Source organism: Pseudochaenichthys georgianus, chromosome 16 (assembly GCF_902827115.2).
Source record: "Pseudochaenichthys georgianus chromosome 16, fPseGeo1.2, whole genome shotgun sequence".
Taxonomy (NCBI): Eukaryota; Metazoa; Chordata; class Actinopteri; order Perciformes; family Channichthyidae; genus Pseudochaenichthys; species Pseudochaenichthys georgianus.
The window spans coordinates 45713336-45725835 of NC_047518.2; the positions used below are offsets into that span (position 1 = coordinate 45713336).

At 44.8% G+C, this 12500-nt stretch overlaps 2 protein-coding genes across 9 annotated transcripts in view; both read right to left on the bottom strand.

The window, feature by feature from the left end:
* Positions 1-12500, bottom strand: part of LOC117460575 (killer cell lectin-like receptor subfamily B member 1B allele C) — a 461418-nt gene that overhangs the window by 120360 nt on the left and 328558 nt on the right. The gene's annotated exons all lie outside the window — the stretch shown is intronic.
* mef2d (myocyte enhancer factor 2d) overlaps positions 1-12500 on the bottom strand; it is a 159617-nt gene that overhangs the window by 71218 nt on the left and 75899 nt on the right. For all 8 annotated transcript variants that reach the window (XM_071206008.1, XM_071206007.1, XM_071206010.1 and 5 more), the window contains exon 3: positions 8349-8552. In XM_071206008.1, coding sequence (XP_071062109.1) covers positions 8349-8552 — 204 coding nt within the window. The remainder of the gene's footprint in view (positions 1-8348; positions 8553-12500) is intronic.

Sequence of the window (12500 nt, forward strand, 5' to 3'; positions counted from 1 at the left end):
ATTTAAAAAAGATAGACATTTTTCTTCAACTTCTGGATGACAAACTACTCCAACAATTCATGATTTCCAAAATACTTGGTTGATTTATTGATTGCATTCATTGATTTCCACATGAACCAATACTTTTATCATACAATGGTTTGTGAATATATATTTTCTATGTAGAAACTGATAAGTCGACTATTCTCCGTGACCTCGTCTTGTCCAGATTGGGATGGGATTTTAGGAGGTCTGTAAGAGTTTGGAAACTAACCGTAACCCTAACACCATGAAGTAGACGGGTTTAGAGGGGGGGGGTCATCACCACAGATTGGTGTTATATGTGCGAGATTCCCAAAAACAGGTAATGTCCAAGCCTTTGATAGAGTTTACGAGACATTAAAGGTCTCCTATATCCAGAGCCTGTCTCTGATTGGCTGAAACACCAAACAGATCATTGCAGCATTACCCACAATCCCCTCTGTTTCAGCCCTGTTCCAAAGTGCTGATTCTCTGTCTGTTACTTCAGATGAAAACCAGGAGCCCCTCCCCACGCCCCTCTGAGAGACATTTGGTTACAAAGAACTCAATGGAGCTCTAGAGGAGGTTCAGGTGATAAGGTGGACATGTTTTCCCAATTCGGGATCAATAAAGTATTCTTATCTTATCTTTTTGAGTTGTCACTGAAACAACTGAAACGTTGACTTTAATTAAATGTTTTCTGTCATCAGATTAGTTGAAAGCAGTAATATTAAGTGTAAATAAAACATATTAGGTTCCACTTAATAGAGTTGCTTACGAGACTTTTCAGTTTATTCAGTGTCCATTATGTCGGACAGACTCGGTTCCTAAAGGGGTGAATCGTGTCAACTTTGTGTTCTGACATACGACCCAGGAGGATGATGGGGGGGTCCCACAGTCCTTAAGCCTCCGCGGTGAGGCTCACGGGAGAGATGTGTGTTGTCTTAGCTGCTTGAGATATAAAAAGGGGGTTCCCTCGTTCTCCGCCCGCCTGCTTTCTTTTATCGCCTTTCCTCGCCGCTCTGTTAGCCTCTCGCTCGCTCGTGTTCCCTCTCTTCCTTCCCTCGCTCTGATTGGGATCTGCAGCCAAGCGGATTAACACATCCTGGCAGGAGAGGCAGGCTGCCCACACACACACACACACACACACACACACACACACACACACACACACACACACACACACACACACACACACACACACACACACACACACACACACACACACACACACACACACACACACACACACACACACACACACACACACACACACACACACACACACACACACACACACACACACACACCCACAACAACACACACACACACACACACACACACACACGTGCATCTAAGAGAGAGGCTGTGTGTATATGTATTGCCTCTCAGCCTTGCAATGAAGTGAAGTGAAGTGAAGTGAAGGAATGTTTAACCATGTGACACACACACACACACACACACACACACACACACACACACACACACACACACACACACACACACACACACACACACACACACACACACACACACACACCACACACACACACACACACACACACACACACACACACACACACACACACACACACACACACACACACAAAGGGCTTTTATAATCATACAGTACAGGGACATTACTGCGTGCATGTACAGTAAATTCATGGTGACCATACACAAACCAAAGCACATAGTTGTGTGTGTGTGTGTGTGTGTGTGTGTGTGTGTGTGTGTGTGTGTGTGTGTGTGTGTCTGCGTGACTAAATCCACACTTCATAATTTATACTCAAAGCACTTGCTTGGAGTGACTCACGGAGGCACAGCGGCAAATGGGCACATTTTGTGACTATCCAATTACCATCTGTGTGTGTGTGTGTGTGTGTGTGTGTGTGTGTGTGTGTGTGTGTGTGTGTGTGTGTGTGTGTGTGTGTGTGTGTGTGTCTCTCATATGTGCCACTGAAGATACTCTTTAATAACTATCCTATACTTCATCCATACCGTCACAGTGGCTGCTCTGCCCTGAAAGGCCCATGTCAAGTGTCATGTGAGCAGTCGTGTGCATGTACGACGTGCTGCCATGCGACCCGAATACAACATGGAGGAAACACAATGTATACACATTCTTACTACATAATGTAATAGTATTTGCTTTGCCTTTTTCTTAATGTTAGTTGAGCAATATGTCACGGTACAGGCCTGCGATGGAAGCCGTTTACATGTGAAAATGGAGGTGGATAGCAAATATATCATGTATATATAAAAGTCAAAAATAGTTCATAATATCATAAATACATCCAAATAAACTCTTACCATGTAACACTATTAATTCACCCGTACTATTACACAGTTAGTAACACCGTGCTACACGTGGACACAGCCTCGGTAGATGACTGTATCCATAAACCACGTGAGGGTTAAATAGACGTGTTTCTGTAGTTTTAATAATGTTTTGGTTGCAGTCGAAAAGGAGCCAGTTGAGGTGGTTCGGGCACCTAGTTAGGATGCCACCTGGGCGCCTCCCTAGGGAGGTGTTCCAGGCACGTCCAGCTGGGAGGAGACCGAGGGGTAGACCTAGGACCAGGTGGAGGGATTATATCTCTTCGCTGGCCTGGGAGCGCCTTGGGTCCCCCAGTCAGAGCTGCTTGATGAGGGGAGAGGAAAGTTTGGGGCTCTCTGCTGGAACTGCTACCCGACCACGGATAAGCGGAGAAGATGGATGTTTGCAGTGTACTCTTTAAAATGCGGGTTTTTAGGAATCTCTCCGGTCCTAATGATTCGAAATGCGTCTGTAAATGCGAAATATACGGATTAGTGGATCATGTTCGGCACAGACGACACTAACACCCGCTTAACCAGCAGGACGCACATCTGGCAGCGGGACAACTGAGGACAACGCATCATGGACCACAGAGGGAACCGGTGGGTGGAGGTGGGAGGTACAGCATGGAAGCCCCCATGTAGGACACACACCACACACACACACACACACACACACACACACACACACACACACACAACACACACACACACACACAACACACACACAGAAGTCAACGCATCGAGAGGCTAACCAGGACTGAATATTGTATGAGGCGTTCTCATGGGCTGCTGCAGAGCGTGCAAACAGAGAGAGAGAGAGGTACACTTATGCACACACACACACACACACACACACACACACACACACACACACACACACACACACACACACACACACACACACACACACACACACACACACACACACACACACACACACACACACACACACACACACACACAAAGAGAGAGAGAGAGAGAGAGAAAGAGACAGAGTGACACACTTGAAAACACAAACACATGTACACACACAAACACGGCCAGTGGAGCTTGAGCTGATGTTGCCCCGAGCTGCTCAACGCCCTGCCACACACACACACACACACACACACACACACACACACACACACACCACACACACACACACACACCCACACACCACACACACACACACACACACACACACACACACACACACACACACACACACACACACACACACACACACACACACACACACACACACACACACACACACACACACACACACACACTTAAGAGCCATCTGCAGCTGGAGATACAGCCTCCAGAAAGGCTTTACTGCTGACACTCTGAGACAGACGGAAAGAGAGGGAGAGAGAAAAGGGTAAAATGGTCGTGACCGAATCCGGATGTCAGGAGGAAGGAAGAGGAGGAAGAGGAGGGAGAGGACGAGGAGGAGGGAGAGGGAGAAAGGGAGACAGGAAGTGACAGCGGGGAGGAAGAAACGAGGACTTTGCTTCCTCAGTCTTTCCTTCTGCCCACTCAAATCCAAAACTGCCTCACCAACATTTCACACCTAATTGGACTTTCTCCGTTACAAACCGCAAGCCTCTTTTCAAAAAGATAGTCGAGAGACGACATGTCCAAAAGGACCGTTCGTCCAATAGCAGTCTCAGTGTTCATCCTGAGGGAAACCTACGCTCCGTGTGGGAATGAAGGCGATGCCGTTGACATGTCTCCAATACTGTAACGGCCCGTCCACACTACAGCTTCGACAGCTTCAAAAACGGTTTCCAACGCGTCTGCCCATTCACTTTTCGCCGAACTGCATTGTGGGAAGCGGAGCGGAGCTTTCCTGGCGTTGCAAAAGTTGAGCAACTTTTGAAGCTTCTGAAGCTTTCGGTGGAAGCGTCAGCCAATCGAATCATATGCCAGTACAAGCCAATCAAACCGCTGCTTGTGTGTCCGGGGCGGGAGATTCATGTGATTGGTTGTTGGTCGAGCTTCAGACACGCCCAGCTCCAAGCTTTTTTTGAAGCTGTCGTGTGGACGGGCCGTACGTGTCAACAACTACGGTCAATTCAGCCACAGCACTTTACCGTCATTGCAAAGAACGTTCCCCTGGTGGAGGGACCACATGAAGACCCCGTTTCTATCAAGCTTTTGTTCCATAAGTCTCTGATTCTCAGGTTCCTCAAACGGTTCCCAGGTTTCTGTTAGAGTGGCAGGGATCTATTGGCTGCATGTGAAACTTGGCTTGTGATTGATTTAGATGTTTGTATGGATAGTTCCAGACAACTTGGAAGAGAAGGATGCCTGGAAGCTGCAGTGCGAGGTCAGAGGAGCCTCTCGAGGGTTGAATCAAAGCCTCTGGGCTTCTTCCGAAAAACATCTCCGATACAAAAGAACTGTCTGAAAAAGGTGAAATACAGCCAATCATTCGGTGTCCACGTAAACCATTCCTGGAACACTGGTACGCACCGCTCTGTTTATAAATCAGAAACTGGCAGAGAGGAATCGTTTCAAATCGAAAGGGTTCCCTCGTTGAGCGTTCCCAGGGACTAACTCCCATCGGTAGTTCTTTTGACCGTGACGTTCGATGTGGGAACGATGGTTTTGTTCCAAAATAAAGAGGCCACACGGACAACATCTTCTGGTGGTTCAAAATCATGCATCTGTGGTGACGTTTCCTGTCGTAACCTAGGGTGACCAGACGTCCCTGTTTTACGGGACAGTCCTCGTTTGTATCGGCCTGTCCCCGTTTTCTAATATACGTTAAAAACACATAGCAAGGTAAAATCAAATGTTTCATGTCAGGAAACACTACAGACTGCGGTCGAGTCGGCCCCCACTTCGGAAAACACACTCAAGCCAGCCCGCACGTTGTATTGAGTGAGCGAATATGCATTACGGTATAGGCCTGTAAAAACTGCCTTCAAAATAAAAGCGTTTACTCGGTCAATAACAAATATACCTAAAGAACACACCAAACATATTCATATATACTGGAACTTAAATTAAGAAATATGTACTATATAATGTGATCAATAATCATTTAAACAAACTACGTATAACTACCACATTATAACTGAGTGAATGTAAAATGTAAGGATACAGTTTGAAGATATATCTGACATTTCCACTGGGTGACTATTTAAAATGTATGCTGTTTTTAAAATCTCAAATTAGATCTATTGTCCATCTATATTTAGATTATTATTCAATGGAAAGCGTCCATAATCAAAGAGTCACTCGAAGTCAATCAAAGATTTATTTCACTTCAGGGTGATAGCAGGAGACCCATCTAGCCAATCAGAGAGAATCTGGACAATCGGATGTAGAGTTTCAAAATAAAAGACCTTTGAAGTCTCATGAGCTATCGTCCTTCTGTTTTTAAATAAGAATAAAACAAAAACTATCCAGTATCAAAGACTTATTTAACTTCAGGGTGATAGCAGGAGACCCCATCTAGCCAATCAGAGAGAATCAGGACAATCGGATGTAGAATTTCAAAATAAAATACTTTTGAAATCTCATATATGGACTATCGTCCTTCTGTTTTTAAATAAGAATACAACAAAAACTATCCAGTATCAAAGACTTATTTAACTTCAGGGTGATAGCAGGAGACCCCATCTAGGCACTCAGAGAGAATCAGGACAATCGGATGTGGAGTTTCAAAATAAAAGACCTTTGAAGTCTCATATATGAGCTATCATCCCTCTATTTTTAAATAAGAATAAAACAAAAACTATCCAGTATCAAAGACTTATTTCTCTTCAGGGTAATAGCAGGACACCCCATCTAGTCACTCAGAGAGAATCAGGACAATCGGATGTAGAATTTCAAAATAAAAGACATTTGAAGTCTCATATATGAGCTGTCGTCCTTCTGTTTGTATCCAACAGTTCAAATGTTCGAATTACATTGAACCAGAATTGTCCCCCTCTTTTCTTTAACAGTGAAGAACATTGGTATGTTGATGAGATATTGGCCGCAAAACTCAAAATGTCCCCGGTTTTAATTTTGAAAATCTGGTCACCTTATCCTAACCCCCCCCCCATGTGTGTTTATCTGTTGAAATGCGGCGTTAACCCGACCTTTCGACATGACGATAATGTGTTGACGGTGTTTGTGGTCGAAAAACAAGCGAGGAAAACATTGGAGCTTTAAGTCGCTGCCCCGTACGAAGCCTAAGTGCTGCAGTAACGGCGCTGAATCATAGCATCTCGTGTTCAATTCATGAGAGGGCCATTATGTATAATAGGGTCAGCAAGCATGTGGATGTGCTGCGTGTTCGCCTGGCGAGCTGCACATCTTCCCCACGGGGAGCGGAGACGGCAGGAAATGAATTACCAAAACATACGAAGTAAACAATTGCACTCACTCACTGATCGATCTCACTCACTGATCGATCTCTCTCTCTCTCTCTCTCTCTCTCTCTCTCTCTCTCTCTCTCTCTCTCTCTCTCTCTCTCTCTCTCTCTCTCTCTCTCTCTCTCTCTCTCTCTCTCTCTCTCTCTCTGTGCAAATGCAACATATACGGGATTAATGGATCATGTTTGGCACAGACGACACTAACACTTACGCTTAACCACCAGTAATACCACATGTAGGTACCACCAGTAATACCACATGTAGGTACCACCAGCAGGTACCACCAGCAGGTACCACCAGTAGGTACAACCAGCAGGTACCACATGTAGGTACCACCAGCAGGTACCACCAGTAGGTACCACCAGCAGGTACCACCAGCAGGTACCACCAGTAGGTACCACCAGTAGGTACAACCAGCAGGTACCACATGTAGGTACCACCAGCAGGTACCACATGTAGGTACCACCAGCAGGTACCACCAGTAGGTACCACCAGTAGGTACCACCATAGGTACAACCAGCAGGTACCACATGTAGGTACAACCAGCAGGTACCACATGTAGGTACCACCAGCAGGTACCACCAGTAATACCACTATTATACTATTTTTCAGGTAGAAATCAATGATAACAAATACAGAAGTAATCAGCAGCTAAACAAGCGGGATGGAGTTGGATCATCCACTCTCCTTTTAACGGGCCGGACTGCAATGAACTGAAATAACCTTGATAGACTGGACTTAATGAAGTCTGAGGAGGGTGGGATTAGATTAGTTTAAGTGAAGAATAAACTCCAAGAACAGATTTTCCAACTTTGATGCACCAAAGAACAACCTGAACATGTTTCAATCGTACTCCTGTTGTCTTCGTGTTCCCCCCCCCCTTAGTTTGGTGTTCGCGGTCACATTTGACCGGTCCTGTTTTAACTGCTATTACATTAACACAAAAACCATTAATCTTCACCAAATTTCATTTCACACCCTTTCAAACTGTACATATTGGATCAGACTACTGGTATACATGAAACACTGCAGTCAATATACAAAGAACAGACACTGAACATGTACTGCATGTGCCAGGTTTGATCCATGCGGGGGATGAAAGTAGTAAATCGGTCAGATTTGACCCGAAGACAACAGGAGGGTTAATAAAAAAATAAACTCTTGGAAAAGTTACCAAAATGCTGAATTTACAACAAAAACCAACCATTTGACTGAAAGTGTTTCCATGGCGACTCAGCAAAGTGGGCTATCCTACTCAAAGACTGTTTTATGGTCGAATGGATGATATATTTGGGGAAACGCAAGTCATTCCCGCCCGGTGCACTTGTTGACCTCTCATGTGTTGTGAGCCATCGTGTAGTTTATCTAAAGACACCATGAATGTGCGCATGTCTGTCTGCAGCGTTATTGAGCATAGCGTCTTGAAACATGTGATCGTAAAAGCTCCAAAGGTACGGTGTGGTGTAAACTCAAAAGAAGTGCATCAAACCTGTGGGATTCAGTTAGTCTAAAGACAGACACATGTACTCTTGGCGGACTTGACGCACGTATTCTGGCTCTTGTACAACAATATAATAATTCCTTCAATCGGCAGTGTGTCTGTGTGTCTGTGTTGTTATGTCTACGGTTTGGGATCCCCGACACTCCCCTTCCCCCTCCGCGCTTTACCTCGATGATGTCGGCGTTGGTCCGGCTCTCGTGCGGCTCGTTGTACTCGGTGTATTTGAGCAGAACTTTGTCCATGTCGGTGCTGGCGTACTGGAACAGCTTGTTGGAGTGGTTGAAGATGATGAGGGCGATCTCGCAGTCGCACAGCACGCTCAGCTCGTACGCCTTCTTCATCAGACCAAACTTCCTCTTGGTGAACGTCACCTGGAGATAAGAAGAGCGGGAAGACATGTTGAGTCACGGGAATGCTTCATTTTCAAATCGGAAATGAATGCACTGCAAAAGAAATCCATATTTCTGTTAGTCAAAGTTACATGTTGTATTCTAGGGCAGCAATCGTCCTTTTCCCGTCATGTTTTACACGTTTCATTTTAAACTGAACTGGCGAAAGAGGGATAACCTCCTGTTGACATGCCATCGAATAGTTCTGAAGATATCTCTGTATTTAAGTCGCCGTGACGATTGACAATGTAACATGGACCAGGAACATTCAAAGAACTGCAGATTTCTATGGAAATAACTTGAAATCTTTTTATTTTCAGGGGGATTTTAGGGTGTATTTAGGTCGCGTTCACACCTGCCTTGTATCGTCCGGTTGAATCGAACCCTGGTGCGTTTCGCTGCTTGGTTCGGTTCGTTTGGGTCGGTGTGAACGCAGCAGAGACCTCTGAAGTGAACTAAACAACCGGACTCTGGTCCGCCTAAAAGAGGTGGTCTCGGAGCGCTTGCTTGCTTTGGTGTGAACGCAGTCCGCACCAAAACATAGGAAGCGTAGTATTTACGTATCCCAAGAACGCAGATATCTTCAAAATCTTTAGCGACAGAGTCTTTCAAGACATCCGCGGCTGTTTAGTGAAAGAGTGAAGCAGAATGAAGTGTTGAACAGTGTCGTGTAAAGTAAAAATCCTCCATCAACTACGTAAAATTAAGAACCTCTGTCGTCGGTGAAACCTCCTCCTGACTGCAGGACGACTCATTATGTTAGAATGTTTTTAACGGACGTTGTCTGATTATAATCGTATGCGCGGGCCGCTAGCGTCTGTTGATGTCCAGACTAACAGCAGCATGAGAATAACCTGCCGAAAGTGCCGATGCTCCATGGCGGAGGCTCCGGTAAAAATTGCCGGGATTTGCGTTTTTACCCCCTTAATGTCTGACCAATGGTTGAACAGCATTTCCGTGCACATGACTTGTGTTTAAAGTTTATAGTCCGTTTGAGTTTCGCCCGTGTGAACGCAAACCGAACCCTCTGAGAAAAATGAAACAATGTAACACACTGTCGTCTGGTGCGCACCACAGAGCAGCTTCAAAAACGGTTTCCAACGCGTCTGCCCGTTCACTTTGAATGGGGTGACGTCACTTTTCGCCGAACTGCATTGTGGGAAGCAGAGCGGAGCTTTCCTGGTGTTGCAAAAGTTGAGCAATGTTCAACTTTCGAAGCTTCTGAAGCTTTCGGTGGAAGCGTCAGCCAATCGAATCATATGCCAGTACAAGCTCTAGCCAATCAAACCGCTGCTTGTGTGTCAGGGGCGGGAGATTCATGTGATTGGTTGTTGGTCGAGCTTCAGACACGTGTGGACGGTGTCGTGTGGACGGGCCGTAAGTTGCCAGTTCAAGTCCAGACGAGACCAACACAATGCGTCACGTGTGCAATGGTACTGTGTGTATTCATCAAACTCAATGAAGGGTCTTCTCCGGTTGTAAACATGACAAATTAAGGGGACTGTTTCACAGGGAAATACATTTTGACCGTCTGATAAGTATTGCAATAAAGCCTGAGCACAATTAGCTTAGCTTAGCACAAACAGCTAGCGTGGCTCTGTATCCAAAAGGCTAGCAACTGCTAACCAATGCTGCGAAGCTAACGGCTTCCTGTGGTATCCCAAACACAAATGTAACCGTTCATATCCTTTACAGTGTTTTTCTGCCGGGAGCATTCATTTCCTGAAGTCAAGTACACACTTTCAGTCTTGATTTAAGCACGAACCACGTCTCCCTTTCGATAGAAGTACTCCGTATACGTTCAACTTGTGATAATCCTGGATACGATCTGAGCATTTTGACACAAAATCGCTGTGTTATTGCCATGTGTTATAGCTTTCAGGGGGAGTATGGGATCGAAACAGGAGTGATTGTATAAAAGTACTGTGTGCTTTAGGAAACAGACTTCTAGACAGAGTGTCTGAACATGCTCTCTTTCAAGTACTCCGTTTGTAGTACACACACACACACACACAGCTTTTCTCCCGTCACACTCATTCCCCTCGCCGGTTTTCACACTCTCTTATGCTCTTTTCCATGCTCTCTTTCTATGTCACACACTCTCTCCCGCTCTCTTTCCACACTCTCCTTCTGTCACACGTTATTTCACACACACACACACTTGTCGAAGCCCCCGTCGGTTGAGAAAAAGCAGAAGTGGGAGTGTTGCTGAGGCACAGGGTCCCTTGTCGTCTCCATGTTGGCTTTAGAAAGCGCTTCCCGGCGATAACCAACTGGTATTTACCCCACACACACACACACACACACACACACACACACACACACACACACACACACACACACACACACACACACACACACACACACACACACACACACACACACACACACACACACACACACACACACACACACACACACACACACACACACACACACACACACACACACACACACGATGCAGATAGAGACACAGATGGGAATCAGGGCTGATGTGAAGGTGTACCGAGCGGTTTGAAAGCACGCTGCTGTTCAGGGCGCGCCCACGGGTGACATCAACACACTTTCCATTAGGTGAAACACCTGCTGTGACCTCACAGAGTGGGCGGGAGCTGTGGAGCAGCATTCCTGTGTCTGCACTGAAGGGATCCCGGAGCGTTCACCCTGTAAATCCACATCTCTGTGAAGCGGCCTCCGTCTTTAGGGCTTGATATTCCTGTCTTCAAAGGAAATTAAAATGGAGGTAAAGTCAGAAAATGTCTGCTTTGATCGGAAGTGATATATCGCCGAGACACTGAATTCAATTTGAAATCATTTCTGTATTATTATGTTTTATTTGTATTTTATTTATGTATTTTATTGTTTGATGTATTTATTTTTCTGTTATTGTATTTATTTGTAATTGTATTTTATTCATTTTAATACATTTTATTTGGTGTTATTATATTTAATTACATTTGTAATTAAATGTACAATCAATGTTGTTATTGTTTTTTATTTATGTATTTATTTGTTATTTATTTTTCTATTTTTATTTGTTGTATGTAATGAAATGCTTTTTTAAAATTAAATGTATAATAATTTTTTCATATATTTAAAATGTATTTATTATTTTGTATTTTTATTTAATGTATTTATTATTACATGTGATTTAGTTGTCTTATATGCATGTCCTTGTGTTCCACCGAACCACATGGCACCGGTTCCCTTCCCTAGCAGCGCCGCTGGCTCCGAGGTTACTGAACGTCCTGTAAACACCGCGATGGCGCTACGATGCTTTGCCACTGATATCGAACTGATGAATGCTCGGCTCGGCTTTCTTCAATTGAAATGAATTGAATCAGGAAAGAGGAAGAGATAGAGGGGGGGAGATAAGATAGAGACACGGGGGAGGATGAAAGCGAGACCTTCAATCTCTCACAATCTCTCCCTCCTTTTTCTTTTTCCTCTCCCTCTCTCTCTCTCTCTCTCTCTCTCTTTCCCACATCCTCCTCTCGCGCTCACTCGTTGCTTCCTGCTGCCACAAATCAAATTATAACGGGGTCGTATCCATGAGCAACCGCCTCCCCCCACCCTCTGCTTCCCACCTCATCACCTCACCTCTCACCCCCCCCCCTCCATCTTTATCTCTCTGCCTATCTTCCTCCCCCTCTTCCTCTTCCTCTGAGCAGAAGAAGTATGTGGCGACGTTGGAAAGGGACGAAATGACGGCAGGTGATGAACAGACGAGCAAACAACAACAACAACAACAACAACATGATGCTGCACGGCTTTATATTAGACATTTTATTTAATACGCAATATGGACCTGTGCTATATCCAGACAATATGATAAAATGTATGACTTTATATATTAGTATACTACGTTACGGACTTAATAAAAGGTATTATAGGTATAATATTTTTGTTATGTTATTCTTTGAAACTGCT